The sequence below is a fragment of the Lagopus leucura genome, unplaced genomic scaffold, assembly GCF_019238085.1.
Source record: "Lagopus leucura isolate 7727_CA_CO unplaced genomic scaffold, USGS_WTPT01 Super-Scaffold_100001, whole genome shotgun sequence".
NCBI lineage: Eukaryota > Metazoa > Chordata > Aves > Galliformes > Phasianidae > Lagopus > Lagopus leucura.
This window is the reverse complement of record NW_024962262.1, coordinates 95472668-95489923: the sequence shown is the minus strand read 5'-3', so window position 1 is coordinate 95489923 and position 17256 is coordinate 95472668. Positions and strand designations below refer to the sequence as shown.

The 17256-nt window shown below is 41.8% G+C and overlaps 1 protein-coding gene across 1 annotated transcript; it reads right to left on the bottom strand.

Annotated features, from left to right (window-relative positions):
- Positions 1 to 232: 232 nt before the first annotated feature.
- Positions 233 to 16180, bottom strand: LOC122177953 (protein spire homolog 1-like). Its single transcript, XM_042867783.1, has 16 exons — positions 15817 to 16180; positions 15294 to 15325; positions 14668 to 14832; positions 13768 to 13893; positions 13428 to 13493; positions 10657 to 10818; positions 8553 to 8621; positions 7902 to 8031; positions 7386 to 7447; positions 6055 to 6130; positions 5368 to 5519; positions 4481 to 4612; positions 3096 to 3160; positions 2259 to 2286; positions 1733 to 1875; positions 233 to 646 (listed from the first exon to the last, which is right to left on the bottom strand). Exons 1-16 carry the CDS (start codon positions 16061 to 16063, stop codon positions 460 to 462), a joined length of 1842 nt encoding a protein of 613 aa, XP_042723717.1. The 5' UTR covers positions 16064 to 16180; the 3' UTR covers positions 233 to 459.
- Between the last annotated feature and the right edge of the window lie 1076 nt (positions 16181 to 17256).

Below are 17256 nucleotides of genomic sequence, written 5' to 3'. Positions count from 1 at the left end.
AGTTCAGGTGCTTTGTAGTGAGTTAGCAGGAAGGAAGAATTATTTGCCAAAGGTATGGCATTGTGATCACATAACTGAGAGTTCCACTTCCAAGACTCTCACAAACAGAGGTTTTAGCTTAAAAGTTCCCTATATTCATCACAGAGGACAAAGACTGCTTAGCAATGAATGCAAACAGTGCCACAGAACAATGACAACTGCAGGTGCAAAGGAGGAATACTAGAGGCGCAAAGGTGCTTCAACATTTATTTTCCCCCAAAGAATCATAAAAGGATTAAAACAATTCTAAAAATTGCAATGCTTTATAATGCTTTACAATACATAAATACTAACTGTACTTCCCGCTTAGACTAAGCAGCAGGAAAGTCTTTTACTCAGGCCTTTATGTCAGTAAAGTGCATAAAGCTGTTTAATTTAATTCAGGTACAGAACAGGTGATAGGAAAAATATAAAGCGGAGTCATTCCAGTTTAGTCCAAGACTGGGAAATTCTCCTGAGTGGGATGTTCTGCTGCTGGTTGGAAGCCACATTCAACAGATAATGCTCACATTGAGTGCAAATGTCTGCAGTCAGCCAGTTTGCCATGGTCCTTGTGTGACAGCACAGAGGCTGCGCTAGGCCGTGGGGCTCCAAAATAACAGGCACACTGGAGCAGGAGAGCAAAGGAAAAGAAGGCAAGGCAAGTAAATCAACCCACAGATAGTTGGAGGATACTGAATTTTTTCCACCCTTCCTCAAGACCTGATCCAACATTGCTAAATGATTTTAGCTAAGTGGATGGGTTCAATGGAGTAGTCATCTCCACGCTTGGGAAAGTTATTAGGCACCAGAACAACTTCATTCACTGAGACTTCTCTATTGTAATAATAGCCTAACAGTATTTCAACAGAAGGGCTAGCTAACATATCTGCGATTCATCCAAGATTATGACTTACAGCATATGCTGTACAATGTTTCTTTGACATCTGGAAGTACGACAGTAACACAGTCACTCAGAACTCTTCTGCAGCATCTGCATTGTGAGCCAGACCCAGGCACTGTCAGTGCTAACATCTGTAATGAACACTGGCTTGATTTTTGGACACTGAAGTACAAGCATTTGAACCAGAAACTGCTGTGACTATTTTGGCTATATTAGAGAACAATATCAGAGAAAGTAGATTCCTGTTCAGCCAGTACAACGTACACAAATATAGATTTGGAAAGAGGAAAACAGAACATACGCTTCCAGTTCTAGATATTGCACTTATTCTCACAATGTATTTTCTACTCAGACCTGTCAAAAAAAATCATTTGGCAGTAATTGCCCTCCCAGGGACAAAAAAAAAAATTAAATAGAAAAGGTGTCTGAATGCTTGGAGAAGGACTGAGAAAACCATCTGCTGCATTACTCTTCAGTCAGTTACACCTTGGACCTTTCACATATTTCTGTTCTAGGTATAGATAGGGTACTCTTGGATTGCAGGGAAACACCCCCAGCTGCCGTGGATATGGAACACAGTGAGAATTTGGGAAATTCTCATACAAATGAGTCTTTCACTAGAAATGTTCTGCATCTGACTGCAATACTTTTTATGAACTGTAGATCAGTTAGACCAGTCATTCAGTATAATATTCAGTTGGCTAGAACAAGACTACATAATGCAGCTGTATGCACAGGTAAACAAACCTGCTGACAAGTATCTGGTAACACGTTTCAAGGTAAAAGCATAATACATCTCTCCTAGCTTACCTATAACACTCCCATTGTTCAATTTCACGCAGCAACTCTGAGCTCTTCTGCTCTTGAGTAGCTGGGTCTTCTTCTCTGGAGAGTCTCAAAAGTTTTAAGAAGTGAAGTGGAAGATGTACACACATTCTGAAGGGCATGGACATCTAGAATCACAACACAAATCACCTGAGTTCTCAGGAAAACCTTTCTTCTTAGAAGGAAGATTGCATGGCATTTAGTTGATTTATTGCTGCACTTAGAAGATAAACAGTAATGCAGTGAACTCCCTGACCCTCGCATAAATAGAGCGCAGAATAATCCCAACAACTTTACACAGGATCAAAGGAAGAGGAACCAGAGCTGTTTCAGCTGACATGCCCTTCTTTCCTAGTTGTTTTTGCATCTTCTATTACTGCCTCTTTTCTTATAAACAAGCTAGAGGGTAGATTTGAGGTACCAATAGGATGAAGGAAAGCTTCTTATGACTAAATGAAGTGCAGAGAAAACAGAAAAGAAAAAACATGTTTGTTGTAAAGACTAGACTTGCCTTGATGCAGCAGTCACAGCAGACGACACTAAGAAAAAGAAATACCCAGCATTATGTTTGAGAAAAGCTCAGTAAACACAGGTTCTGTATTAAGGATGATTTATCCAGAGTCTCAGTTTGTGATTGCAGCAAAGTCACTTGAAAGCAAAGTGAACAAGTCTAGAGTTATCTGTTCAGCCAGCCCTCCTATGGTATTTATAGTACTTTTAGGTCATCTGAAGCATATCATCATTTGTAGCTTGAAGGCTTCAAATGCAAGTACCATTTTCACTAACAGAGATACTGAACTACCACTGGTTGTTTAGTTATTGCTTGTATTCAATGCAGCGCTTTGCTGCTGTTTCAAATAGACTTAAATGAGCCTGGTAGAGCCTGAAATTTCTCTTTTCCTCTCCTATGAAGAGAAAAACTCTGACAAATCAGTGGATAATACTAGGTCCAATTCTTTCCCCAGCCACAAGGTCTGGAGTCCACTTTTCCAGTCCTGAATAGAAAGTTGTGTTAAAAAGGCTATCCAGAACCTGCTCAAGCCCTTGACTGAAGTAAAATCCAACCTACAGAGCAAAATGAAGACAGTGATTGCTGAGAAGAATTGAGCGTTATGCTTGCACTTTAAATTTGGGCATTGCTAGCTATTACTAAGAGTTAATATTGAGATATCACTTCCGAGGTAAGTTTTCCCATGTTCTTCAGCCTAGCTTGTGTAGTAAGGCAAAGCCAAAATGCTAAGGAACCCATTCCAATCCAAGGACTGCTACCATATGAATTCTGAGTATTCTCACTGCTATTCTTTTACCCTTCTCTCCATCCTCATTCAGTCCTTTCGTACCCACTCACCTGCTGCAGAGGTAACAGCTGTAAGGCCACTTAAGAAACATCTGCTTATGGCAGCTGAAACAGATCTGTGGAATGGAAAATGTTGTGAATGCCAACAGGAAATATCTTTCAACCAACAGTATCCACTGCCTGCCAAAGAGCGAGCATACAAGCTAACCTTCTCAAGGCTTCAGATCCACACAGAATAGCTGATCCATTGAAGGATAGCAGAGACACAGGAATTAAAAGCTAAAAAGGCAAAAGAGGCCTTATTTGTAAGTCTATGTTTTTATGATGCAGAGGTTTGGAGCAGCTGCCAGACAACAGGAGTTCAAAAAGAGGCTCTTGAACAAACAATAGCTGTATTGTGCAATAGCATAACAGTAGCTAGTTAAGAGAGGGAAGAAGAGAGACATTCTTTGAGGTAGACTGCAACAATCCCAAAGAGATTAAGTCAGGGCAACTTTGAATCCAATCCTGAAGCAATAAGTGAGTCATAAGGAAGCTGATGAGTCTCTTGAACTTTATAAAAAGAACATTCATACACAGCTGGCAGTCAGAAGTGATATTATCTTGAGAAGCAGAGCTTGAGAAAGCTAAAAAAAAAAAAAAACAAAAACAACAACTTCAACAGTGAGAACACAAAGGGGATAAGAGAGCCATTTTAGAATAAACAGAGAGAAAGCAAATTAAAGCAACATTGGTTAAGAAAGGTGAGAAGGAAACACTCCTGTAACAGGAGTGGAATTATCATAGCTGCACTAGTAGAACTCTTTGGCTCTGTGCATACTGCTACTTAAGTGAGTACAAGAAGCTGACCCCAAAGCCTAACAGCATGAAATTCCTCACATCTGTGTTGCAAAGGGCTTTCTCTGAAGACATCTGCTCTTGAGGGGCTGGTGGAAGCAGGCCCTCTAGAACAGGCTGTGAATAAGTAAGCAGAGTGGGCAGGCAACAGTCCTGTGCTGTAGCATTCTCAACCTCCCTCATCTCTCTAGCCTTTATATTCATCCCTCAGCAGGATGGCTTAGGTCAGCACAACTCAGATGTTAAGAGTCGGAATTAAAAGCCTTTGAAATTCGGTACACAGAGAAGCAATCTGTATCTCTGTGAATTCAGAGCTGAACAACAAGAACAGCAATCAGCTAAACTAGCATAGAAATAACAGATGAAATTCTAAGTGAAGGCTAAGCTGCTACTTAGGGAATTTACACAGCCTAAGCTTGATTAGAAGCCATCACAGCACAAGTATTAAAAGATCCTATACAGCCTAGGGACAAACTCAGATCAGCAGCATGAACAGGAAGAACTGAGGCAGAGTACCTCAGCAGTTCAACACTAAGAGATGAAACCAGGCAGCTTCTATCAAGGCAAGGACAGCACTCTACAAGGAGAAGGAAACATACCTTTGCTCTTGGAAAGACACCATCACCACTTCCTTGGAAAAAGCCTCCCCTTTTCAGCACTATCATTGCATATCTGGTTCCAATCAGTTCAGCAATGGTAGGTGATGGCCTAGTAGCAGGAAAGTAAGAGTCCTGTCCAAAGACAGAAGTTAAGCATCAGAAAGAGCTAAACACACACACACTGTAAAAGCTATTCTCAAACCTCAGTCCCAAGAGGCTCAGCAACGTTTCTATCCACAACTCACTTCTGCTGATGGACTGTATATGTCGCTAGTAGAGCACACTTCAGGGAATACTGCTTTAGTTTTTGAGATTTTAGTAAAAAACTCAAGTAGTTTCCTGAACCTGCACTAGGGAAGCATGTCCTTTGGCCCCCCAAAGCATTTAATCCCATCACCAGAAAACTCTCCTACCCTTGGATACAGACATAGCACAGATGGTATCTTTTCCACTCCTCACCTAAGGTACAGGTTCTCTTTCCACAACACAATGTTCTTGCTTTATCTTTCGCCAAAGACCCACTAATCCCACACAACTAGCAGCTATTTTTTCTTTCCTTTTCAACAAGATCACCAGTTTTTATCTGGGTGAGGAGCCTTGCCCACCTGCATCCCCCACTATGCTGCTGAACAAAGAGGTCAGGGTTATGATAAGATTAGAATTTTATCCGGGGTGGGAGAAAGAGCAATGCAGCTCCCTCCAAGGACACTACAAGTTTTATATTGCCTCCAAGTGAAAAATAATATCCCAATGTAAGCTGAGCATACAATATGGCTTAAATAAAACCAACATAACATGTTCAATACATGTACACCAGGTTCAAGGTGCACACTGGAATCGTCATCAGATATATTAGAACAGCTTGGCAGCTGATATGCCAGACTTACAAATTTCTTGCTTTGAAGGCCAGTGTCTAAAGATTTGGACCTTCTTCTGTAAGGATGCAGCTGCTGCTGGCCAACATTCAGGACACTGTTAGGCTGAAGGACTCCTAGCAGGGGTGTGCTCATGGGAGGAAGTGTATGATCTGCAGCAAGACCTGGGTAGAAAGTTTCAGACAGCAGACAAAAATGGGCTGACAGCCTCTAAATGTTCCCCCAAAAGTTGAATAGTCAAGAGCATGACACTGCCTTCTGAAGACAGCTAGGCCTGCATCTCTCCTTCTCAAACTCCATTAATTCAGATCATAAAAAGCAGAGATTACTGTAATTACGCTTGTCAGTAGGAAGTGATGAGCCTTCATTAGCACCATTTAGTTTAATATAATCAAGCGTTCTACTTCAACATTCAAAAGGCTCATTAAGTTTTTACTGTGAATTCAATTATGCCTTTTGGGATACGCTATCATTGTTTTGAAGCTGCAGGAGATGTACAAGCATCAGTCAACTGCAGAGGAATGGTTTTCTAAGGACACCTCCCCAGACTCATGATTTAGTGTTGGAGCTTCTTCTGTCAAGTACCTTCAAGTGATCAGAGAGCTGCAGCACAGTAAGCCCTAAGTTTATGGCAGCACAGTAGGCCACTGACTACTTTGTCACCACCTGGTTTACACACATAGCAAAAACAGCACTGACCTGTGCTGCTGTAGGACGCTACTGATGACCTGGCTGAGGCATGCTGGGTGCTGGAAGACAGCTTTGGAGTCATTTCCTGTAGACCAGAGGACAAGGTACTCTTAAGCTTGCTCAGACTATTACTAAACAAAACCCAGGATTCAGAATCGACCAGAAGCAGTACAAGGCTTATTCAGAAGTAGAAGAAAGAAAGAAAACAATGTAGAATACTTAGAAACTTAGTGTTCCAAGAATCAATTGCAAGTAAATTTTCCCTAAACAGGAAGCTCCAGTCAAGCCAGTTAAGTTTCAGATTCATCTGTTATCACCTCAATCAAGCTCAATGCTGATTTTAGTCCCAAATTTTCAATGGGTCAGCAACCAACTTCACTAGATTCTTTACAGCTTTCAGAATGCTTTGCCATTTTCCTTAGTTCTGGCTCACATGTACCAACTGGAAAACAGTTAAGTGTACTAATAACTTAGCTCAAACCCAATGCTGTATGTAGAGAGCACAGTTTCTAGCTTCTCTAGAAAAGCAGAATAAAGTTACAGCCTCCACAGAGGTCTTTCTAGTTCACAATAATACACCAGTAATACACCAATAGTTCTCAAGCTGTGAATATTCCTACAAGTAGCACATTCTTGTGCAAATATAGCTAAGATTTTCTGCTTTTATTAATTCATATCCATTTTCCTCAGTTAAGCAAATGCATTTCAGACAAATGCTTACAGAAAACAGATTCCTGTTTGCTTGCCAGAGCATCTGTGCTAGGCATAACGTGTTAGGGTTTCAGTTCTGTTCCATACAGTTTCTGACTGTGCTCAGACTGAATCCCAGAACCACACAGTCAAGATCAGGCTATGAAATTAAAGAACCCAAAGCCTGCATAGCCCAGTTTACTTAAAAATGGTGCTCCTTCAGTTGCTTCCCAGGCAGAAGAGTGGGAATTCACCAGTAAAGTTGCTTCCTGTAACTAAATCATGTGAAATGCAAACGCATCTAGCATCAGTTGCCTCACTGCAAGGTAAAAGTAGGAGTTTGGCTAATATGCGCCAAAATTTCTCCTATATTTATCAAGATTTTGAGAATACCTAGTTTTAGTGACAACAGCAGACCTTAGAGTTATAAGCCACACTCGTGTCATAAAAAGAAGTGTTTAAACATCACATGAGTTTCTGTAGAGTCAAATACTCCAATGAACAAAACAGTATCATGTTTGTTCACTTTTGAAGAACAAGACTGCTCACACTGAGATTTGAACTCGATATTCTAAGGTACATATCTGCACAGATACAATGCTTAGAATAGACTGTTTATACTTATTCAGCCCTTTCATTTAAAGCCTTACCTGAATTCCTGATCTTGGATGCTGTGCTCTTGTGTTTACGATCTGAAGTGCTGCACTGGCATCTAGGGATGTTAAAAAAAATATTATTCAGAGATTTCAAGGCAACATTTGGAATTATAGACATTTCTGGGTGGTGTGAGGGAAGTGAAAGAAAGAATATACACGCACACAGTAAGATATTATGTTGTGGCAAGAAAGTAACACATCTTATACCCACATATCAGAGTTTGATATTTACCCTGTTATTTAATATTTTAGTTTCAGGAAATTATTGAAATCCTGCTTTCCAAGTCAGTTGACAAATTCAACTCTCTATTTATAAAAATCACAGTTTGAAACATCCTCAAGATGTAATAAACTGCAAAGAGTTTTCTAGAAATATTCTTATCATTTACAAACAAAGTTTGCATTCCCTCCTCCCTGACATTATATGTTATGCAATGTTTTTATCAAGCACACAACTGAAGTCTGGTGACTTCAGTTGTATGCTTGATAAGGTCACTCTGTAGCAGATACCTTTAGGCTTGCTCCCACTTTCCCTTGCTGATGACGATTGAAGCTTCTGTGGTTGCTTAATTTCTGCCATGAGCTGTTTGTGTAAGGTAGGCTCTGATGGCACACACTCTTTCAGCTTCCGCTCCAGCACCTGCAGGCAGAGCATAGCACTGCAAAGAGCCAGTAGCTAAAGTGGGGAGACAGTGGTGACAGAACTGGAGCTTCAGCAAGGGTACTGCTGTACAAGCGCCTCTCACTCAAGAGGGCACTGAGCCCTCTACATCATGCCTTCCATACCTCATTTCTTGTCTTTTGAGGCACTTGAGAGAAGCTTCAGATAATGTGTTTGTTAAAGAACATTTCAGCAACTTTCGGATTTGAAACAAGGCTAGATCAAGTAGTATAGGAGTACTTTCAGGACCACAAAGTGCTCCAGCTAGAAGTAGCAACAGTGGAAATAGACTGATCATTTTTCTCTGAAGATTTGCCACCTCCCATTTTCCTAATCCCATGTGTTGGCAGCGGGTTCTGCCCAACAATTAATTACAATTTAGCCCTCTCCTAAATTCAAACCAGTAGTTAAAACATTAAATTTGTATTCCCAGAAACCATCCTGTCAACTCTGACATTATCTTGCTTTGCTATCATTAGATACAGCACCAAGTCACCTACAGGTTTTAGATGAGGCTTGGGAGTGGCTACAGCATTGCTGGGGGTTTTGCATTTTTGCTCGATGTTCACCTGAAAAAGCAGAAATGGTGCTTGAGCAACAAGTTTCTCCACAGTTTTCACACCTTCTCATTCAGAGGCACAATGAAAAACTCAAAAAAAAAAAAATGAGAATAAAGAATGTGGAGAAGAAATTAAAAAAAAAAAAAAAAAAAAAGAGTAGGAAAATGTAGAGTGATTAAGTTTGCTTAGAGGTTTTTTGTACAAACAGCTTTGCCTATGGCAAGAGATGATCAGAAGCCCTGCACAGCCCTTTGGAGCATGCATAGGAAGCAGACAGCTCAAAATGCTCTAAGAAGCTACTGAAAAAAATGTTGTAGTCATATTTTAAGGTCAGGACTTGATCACAATACTTTCATTAGTGATAACTCAGCTCCAAGGAGGAGAGTTACTGAATAGGTTAACATAGAACACCATAACAAGAACTGTAGCAGCAGGCAACTATATGCATAAGCTAGAGTCCCAGAGACTGGTTTACAGCCCCACATAAACTAGGAACAATAGCAAGATAGAACTGCTTGTGAGGCAGATTTTTTCTCTCATCAAGGCCTGTGTTTGATGTAGAGAGGACAAAAATATATATATATATATATATATACACATGTACAACTTGACTTATCTGCCTTGTCCACTTATTCTTACTTTGAGGCTATGCCATTTTCTTTCCGTGTGTATACAACTGCAGAATACATGAGAGTGCAGTAAAATACCACTAGCTGTCCCTTAATTAATTTGAAAATTAGACCACTGTTTGCTACAGGAGCTTTAAAGTAGCTTTGCACATGGGGAAATCCCTGTTTAAGAGACTTCTCAAACAAAGGCTGAAACAGTAAGCACTCCTTTCCTTCTCCCAGTATTTTTGACAAATGCGCTTCAAATTGAAGCTTGTGCTTCTTGTCAACCACAGGGAATAAAAAAAGAAAAAAGAAATCAAGAGCCAGTTCATCCTGCCACCTTCAGTCACGTTTCTGTACTACATAGTGCTTTACAATACATAGCAGTATCAATGAAATGAGTAGTTGTAATGTATTTGCTTCTTTCCATTACTACTCATGTATTTCTGAACAAATTAGTCTCCAGATAAGTGTTAAAGCCTTATCTGAAGGCTGGCGCCACAATCAAAAGTGAGAGTTAGAGTTTTATGAGTGTTGAGCTGAAGATTTGAATCCCCCGCACTCTAGGAGTGCCAGCAAGGAGGGAAAAAAATGTTGATGTCTAGCATGCTAAGCAAACTTTTCACTTTAAAATATTGGTCTTTATTATAACTGGAGTTGTGTCTTATGTTCTGCCAAGATGTCTGTTTGCAAAACACACCAATGCCACAAAGCCTTATGCCAGTGTTTTAGATCTGCTCATCGTTCCCAGCTCAAGCTGCAGCAAGTAAACAGCATCACAAACCTTCGGAGGCACTCAGTCATTTTTATATCTGTGCATCTTCACCAACATCAACATTGCTGGAAGCCTTTACCATTTGAGTCAGCACCACAGCTGCCCTGGAAGCAGTTGAACTTTTTTTTTTCATCCTGCCTAAGCTCCTGCAGTAGCTCGTATACACTCCTACAGGCCTCTGCCTTAGGCTGAGCAGAGCACTAACCCCATAGTGATTTTACATTTTCATACATCTCACAGCAGCTAAGGCAACAAATCCAGTAAGAGATGCCAAGCATGGCACAACTCAAGCAGCCTGTAAAGACAAGTGTCTTGAGTACAAAAGCATGAGCAGGCAAGAGTTTCTTTAATGGAGTTGTTTTGTGCAAGGCAGCTTAATTGCACTGGAGAAGGAACTGACTGACACCTGGAGGGGAAACAAGCTTGCTATCCAGCTTCATAAAAGTTTGTCTGCCCCAGATTAGAAAGGTACTGGAAATGAAGCGTTTGGTTGGATAAACGTAACAATCAAATATTGAGCTGTAGCTGAGAGGGAGCTCTAAATACTTTTGGACTGGATGTACCTTTGAGAAAGACCTGAAGAGTACCTTTCAGTCAGAACAAATACTGTTTGGAAACCAGGTGGTTTCAAAATTGTCCTCTGACTGTAGTCACTCACCTTCCGAAGTTTGTACCTCTTGTGCCGAATATCATCTAGAAGTAATTCATAAGGGGAGTAGGTACATTGTTTCAGAGGGACAGGACGCTGTGGTCGCTCAGTGGCCTTCTGCAGCTTTACACCATTCTGTAGTTCACGGATGACACTGGGCCACAGGGATGCCTAGGAGAATCCGGTGAGAAACAAGTCAACATCTAGCTAGAACTCATGGAAGAGCACTCTCTCCCTCTCTGTTAAAGGGACAAACTGAGCAACTGAAGTCTTGCAGAAACAAAGTGTGTTCTCAACAGTCCCCTTTAACCCACTTGAAGATTAAGGAATAGTACCAGGTTTATCCCTGATTTTTGTCATCGACTTTATGAACGTACTTCATCAAAACACACTTTTTGTTACCAGATATTTAAGACCAGGTATTTAAGACTCATCTTCTTGAAGTACTTCCTGTAAGCATTCCATGTACCAGAAGAGTTTTTGTTTTGGTTTCCCCCTCTTCTTTCCTATCTTCATATTATTGCATTCTAGGAAACACTGAGAATGAAATCCCAAGCCTTATGATTAAAATCCTCTGAACTTTTGGAAACCAAGAGTTGAAGAGCCCACAAACTCGAAGAAGACAAAGAGAAAGCAATCTCTAACAGCAACTTATGTTAGTGGTTACAGCCTGGAGACATAAGCTGATAACTCCTATCTTCCCATCCAGTTCCTGTATAATACCTGTTTCCACAGGATGCTCAGGCATGTAGGATAGCACAACAAAAGTTAAAGGCAGGAAAAAAAACACACAACATAATCCACTCAATAGCCTGTTTAGACAACATTGTAACGGAAGAGCAAAGTCAACAGCTTATTTAGTTCCCAAAGGCAAACTGAATATGAAAGTGATTGTATTATAAACAGTAAAGAAGGAAGCAACATGTTTTAGAAAACTGCCTCAGAACAGAACTTCTGATTTAAATTCATATCCATCTTCCTTTTACAGGATGAAGTGCGTTCTCTCAAATTATGCCTTCAGATATCTTGGTATAATAGCAGAAAAATGTTACGTATACTCTGACTGGTAGGCTGCCTTTGAGGAGAAAGACATTTAATTGGATTGCTCTAGGTGGGTTTTGCAACAGTGGTATCTCACTTCAAAAAAAAAAAAAAGAGCAGTCAGATGTTAGCCATATACTAGCCGTATCTCCTTGACTAACATAATTTATTGTGTAGGAGAACACACACACACACACACACCTCTGAAAGTCCTACCAAGGAAAGAGCTAAGCAAATAGATTGGTGTTTGTCTCCTATTCAACACTAAACACTTTCCATTCTCTTCAACATCTGAAGTGGTAAGATAGCTGTTCCCAAGAGATCTTGGTGCTTAGATTTCAAGCAGAAGATTGTCTTGTGACACATATGAATCAGCTCTGCTCAGACAAAACAACCCTGCATGATATCAGGTTGCAGTATGTGTTTCAGAAATCCCATTTCATAGCAGTCAAGATGGAAAAGTGTGGTCCACAGACAGCATTAACTGCTTGGCACTACTTAAGGCCTCAGCTCCAATCTGGAATCCCAGAAATCGGCACCCTGGTTATTTTAAACTCAAGAGTTTGTCAGAGTGATGCAGTGAACTGGTGCTGAGGGACTTGGAAACCAGAGGCAAAGGATTTGCAACAGACATCCTGCTTTTGGAATCCATGTCTCCTGAAGGAGCAGAGGCCAAAAACACTGGCCTCCAGGCCACACGTCAAAGCCCATGTATTTATTCATGTATTCCCTGCAGAAAAGTGCTACAGCAGTTGATGAGTTTGTGGTTTAAGATTGCTTGCCAGCTTATTTTAATAGATCACAAATTTGAGAATATGCCCAAACACACATTTCACAAACATTTTCATACGAATAGTTTGAGCACGCTTCAAAGCAAGTGCTATTTAGACAAAAAGAGCAAGTCCACAAGTCTCTCGGGGCTTGCCATTTGTCTCCACAGACTCCAGACTACAGAGCATTTGTTTATGCTGGGCAAAGCTCCAGCCAGAAGAGCTATTTGTTTCTGACTGAGCCCTGACTGTGTAGGGCCTTGGAAAAGAGTAGAATAAGTTGCTATCTCTGCCCCAAACACATTCCAAGATCTACAGAAGGACAGAACGGAAGGACAAGTAACACAGAAAACAGAAGGTAGGAGCTACATCTCCAGCCTCACCCTACTTCATGCCTTTGTCGAGCTGCTGGAGCTCACAACCCTAAGGAGGGATGGAGTTACTTTCCTCCCCTCCAGCCCTGAACTAACAGCAGACTCCACGTGATTAAAGTGATGCAGTCCATCTTACTCTGACCACCAACAGGAAGTCTTCTGGGAGTTGTTAATCCAACTACAGAAAGAAACAGATTCCTTTTGACAGGTATCAAATCCTGCCAAGAGATGGAGTGTGGGAGTCATTTCAGTAAGAAACAGCATGAGTAACTACTTGTGGACACTTATTCCAAAGAGTGCCTCCAATTTCACTTCTAGAAGTGGTTTAAGTTGAACCACAAAGAGGCTCTTTGTGCAGCAAAAGCATCCACATGAGGTAAACACATGAAATAGCTTAAGTTCAAGTTCACATCCCAGCTTGTTTTGCAGACAAGTCTTTAACTACTTAAGTTCTTGAACAATGTAACAAGTGTAATTGATGTTCAAGCTCTATTTTTGTTCGTTTGTTTAAACAAAGGAGTCACTAGGAAGCCTCAGAGAGCAAGGGTAGACAAACAAGCCCAACCTCCTCTAATGAAGGAATGAAATCCCTTACCCACTGTTTTTCCTTCTTCTGCACGTGGGTTTCCAGCAAATCTTCCTCATCCATGTTTTTTAGACTCTAAGAAGTGAGCACAAGAGGTCATCACATTGAGCTGTCCAGTGCTTTCCCGTTTATCCAGTATAAATTATTAATGGTGACTCGAAAAGCTTAGAGGGCCCCAACACCCAAACATTCACAATTTACAATAAATAGTGTGGTGCACAGAAATGTTCCATATCATGAAAACAGACCATCAGCTAGGTACTCCATTTCTAGTGCAATGGAAAGATTATAACTACATCAATTTATGGAGGTAGAAGGCATAGTAGATAAGGGGTGATGCCAAATATACCTCTTTGGAGGTCTGGATGATGGACACAAGCTTCTGAAGTTCAATAAATTCAGAAAAAAGACTCTTACAGGTCATTTTGTAATGACTGGTAGCCTCAGAAGGCATGGACAGGTGATGCTCACAGGCCTGAAAGAAGTGGAACTGTTTAAAAGAAATCTTGAAATAAAAACACATGAAGGTTGAAGAAAGCAAAATCCTTTTTTTCCCCTCAATCAGTGGTTAAAAATCATTTCCCTCATTGTTCCTTTGTATCTTTTTGTTTATTTTACTGTAGCTGCAGAGGAGCAAAGAAGTAAAATGCCAAATCTTATATTTACAATAACTTCAGTACTTGTGTGATTTATATATCCTGATCTGTGATTTATATATCCTGATCTCCACAAGCTGTGCTTTGAAATAAGTACCTGGAAGGGAAAGCTTCCAAACCACAACAAAACACAGCAGGTGGAGTCACTTGTCATCTCATTTTATCCCTTGGCACCCTACCCTGCTTACACCAGGGCTCCGACGATTTCTTGTTTTCTTAAATTACAGCTGAGAGGAGGCTATTAGTTTCAGCTGTGGCATTCAAATCCTCTTGCAGCAACCAAATATTACGGACAAGTGACTCGTTTCAATATCTGTAGTCTTCTAGGTATTGAACACTACTGTTGGAGACTACATATTGAAGAACCTTGTAGACAAAGCTGTGAGAGCCATGTTCAGACTTCCTCCTTAGTTTCTTTTCCATAGACATTTGAGTGCACCTCAGAGGTTTTAAACCTTCCACCTCTGAGAGAAAAGCTACACCTTCCCCCCATCCAACAAACTGCCCAGCTACTCCCCAGAAACAGCCTGTCAGCATGATTAGCCCTCAGCTCCTCTAAAGCAGCTGTGTTTACTGAGCAAGAAGAAGAAAACCTTGATAACATCCTGCAGGGTGACTATTGGCTTCATTCCCTCATCATCCAGTTTCAACATGAGGCAGAGCAGTTTATCCAGCGGATCACTCAGTTCTCGCTCAACTTGGCTGTCAATTCCCCAGTCCAGAGCTTCATAGATCACCACTCCCAGGTACTCCAGCAGCTGCAGACAGAAGCCAAGGAAGCAGTACAACTCCACAGCCTTCACTTCCCTATTGCTGCTGCCCCACAGGGCTGAGCACATCTCTCAGGGTGAGAGGAGCTCAAAAAGCAACTGACTGCTCTTCAAGTAGCCTGGGACACTCCCCAGTGAGCTATGTTAAGCTTTTAAAAGGCCTTATCTAGAACCTCTAAATGATGACACCAGGACAAAAAGCCTATACGCTATTCCACAGTAGCAGCACTAGTGCACGCTGTTTGTTTCCCAGTCCCAAAGTCTTACTGGAGCTCACTCCTAACATTTTATTTCATTTTTCAGATTACAGGGACAGTCACGCCCACAGTACCCAGTAAATGTAAATACCTTTACAGTTTTAGGCAATTAGATGCCTGCATCTCCCATGCTGGCTTTCTACATGGCAGGATTATATCCGCATGTATACAAAAGCAAAGACACAGGCTTACCTTGTCCTCTGACTGCTGAATGCTGCCAGCATCTGAAAGGGAAACAAGAGAAGGTAGGGCAGGATGATCACTGCACAGGCATTGATCAACAGTTTTTAGATAAGCAGGCTTATTTTTTCAAGAATCCTGCCAAGCAATGCAAGATACCCTTTATTTACTGTGACCATTAGCTCCAATTTAAGTACCACTGGTTAGTTTCTTTCCTTTGTTAGTACATATCTAATCACAAGGAAGGCAATGGATCTTTGTCTTCATTCTTTACTACTCGCTCTTGTCCCTGCAGAGTCTAGCAATGAACTCCACAGTCAGAAAAATTTTATCAGAAAAATTAGCAGGCATATCTGCATTACATCTTATATATAAACCTTTAAAATAAAGTACAGACAGAAGAGCAGCCTATATAGTGAGAACAACCTGAGCATACAGAGAAGGGGAAAAATAAAAAGCTTTTATCCGCTTTGTCCCTAAATTTCAACCAATTACAGAAACAACCCCTGGCATCCACAGCTACTTATACTCTTACCAGACTTATGATACACCCGGAAGGAAACAGTGCCATCAGCATGAATAAAGATGCTCCCAGGACCTTTTATGAATACAGAATGGAGTGATGGGTACAGCCCTTGGGCTAATTCTTTCATTCTGCAGCAGCACTGAAAGCAAATAGCCCAGGCTTGCTCTTCGCTTATAGGGTGCTCAAAGCACCTCAAAATCTCAGCTAGAGAGACCTTTGCAGCCCTCTGCTCACAGCATGGAGACTCCATGTTCATTTTTACAACTCTTTACTAGACTAGGAAGCTTAACAGCCTTGTTCCCAGGACAAGAGAATGCTCAGGCAGCAGCCTTTTACCAGTTCTGACTCAAGGTTTGTTCCCTCACACACTCTGCCACACACAGGTGTGAACACTAATGCCAATTTTACTCTAGCTTTTTAAAGGGACACCACTTAAATTTGCATTTGCACAAACCTCTTTGAAGGAAAAAACAGGAAGCATTTAACAAATTGGATTCTAAAATAATGAGATGGGTCAAAATTTGTACTCAGTTTAATGTAGTTGTCTACAGCAAATATATTAATGGCGATGCTAGTAGGTGAGTGAACATTTATCTTTGACTCAAGTGTGAGGAAATAGCGATAGGACAAGGGGGAATGGTTTTAAACTGAGACAGGGAAGATTTAGGTTAGATATTAGGAGGAAGTTTTTCACACAGAGGTGGTGACGCACTGAACAGGTTGCCCAAGGAGGCTGTGGATGCCCCATCCCTGGAGGCATTCAAGGCCAGGCTGGATGTGGCTCTGGGCAGCCTGGTCTGCTGGTTGGCGACCCTGCACATACAGGGGGGTTGAAACTACATGATCATTGTGGTCCTTTTCAACCCAGGCCATTCTATGGTGCTATGAAATGTCTTGAAGTGCAGCCCCATCAGTGTTGCATACAGAAAGGCCATCACCTCCCTGCTGCTGCTGGCTGCACATCTCTTGATACAAGCCAAGAGTGCAGCTGGCCTTGGCCATCTGGGCACACTGCTGGATGACGTTCAGCCGGTTGTCAGCTAACACCTCCAAATCGTTTTCTGCAGCACAGCGTTCCAACCGCTCTGCCCCAAGCCTTCAGCCTTTAGCTTGGCACTGCGAAGGGGACCATGGACTTGGGCTGGGATCAGGCACCCGAGCGCACACTCAGTCCCTCTTCCCCGCCCCAAATGCCGACTGCTGCTCACGTGAAGCACATCGCCGTGTTTTGTGTTGTGAGATCTGGGCATTGCGTGATGGCAGAGGACAGCCAACAGGACTTGTGTCACCGCCCGACGGGCTGCCGCCGCAGCGCATCGCAAGGGCCGTCAGCTGCTGCACCCTCCTTTCCGAGCAGCCCAAACGGCAACGCTCCATGCACGCTGGGAACGCCGGGGGTGACTGAGTGCAGACCGCACCCCCGCCCGCACGTCCCGCCCCGCGCAGCGC

What these genes read in the sequence shown, in the direction of transcription:
- LOC122177953 (XM_042867783.1), bottom strand. Translation starts at nt 16,063, where the DNA reads ATGAACATGGAGTCTCCATGCTGTGAGCAGAGGGCTGCAAAGGTCTCT. An exon ending in AAGTGGGAGCAAGCCTAAAG is followed by an intron (nt 7,448 to 7,901) that starts GTATCTGCTACA and finishes TAACATCCCTAG; the next exon opens with ATGCCAGTGCAGCACTTCAG. An exon ending in ATCCAAGATCAGGAATTCAG is followed by an intron (nt 6,131 to 7,385) that starts GTAAGGCTTTAA and finishes TCTGGTCTACAG; the next exon opens with GAAATGACTCCAAAGCTGTC.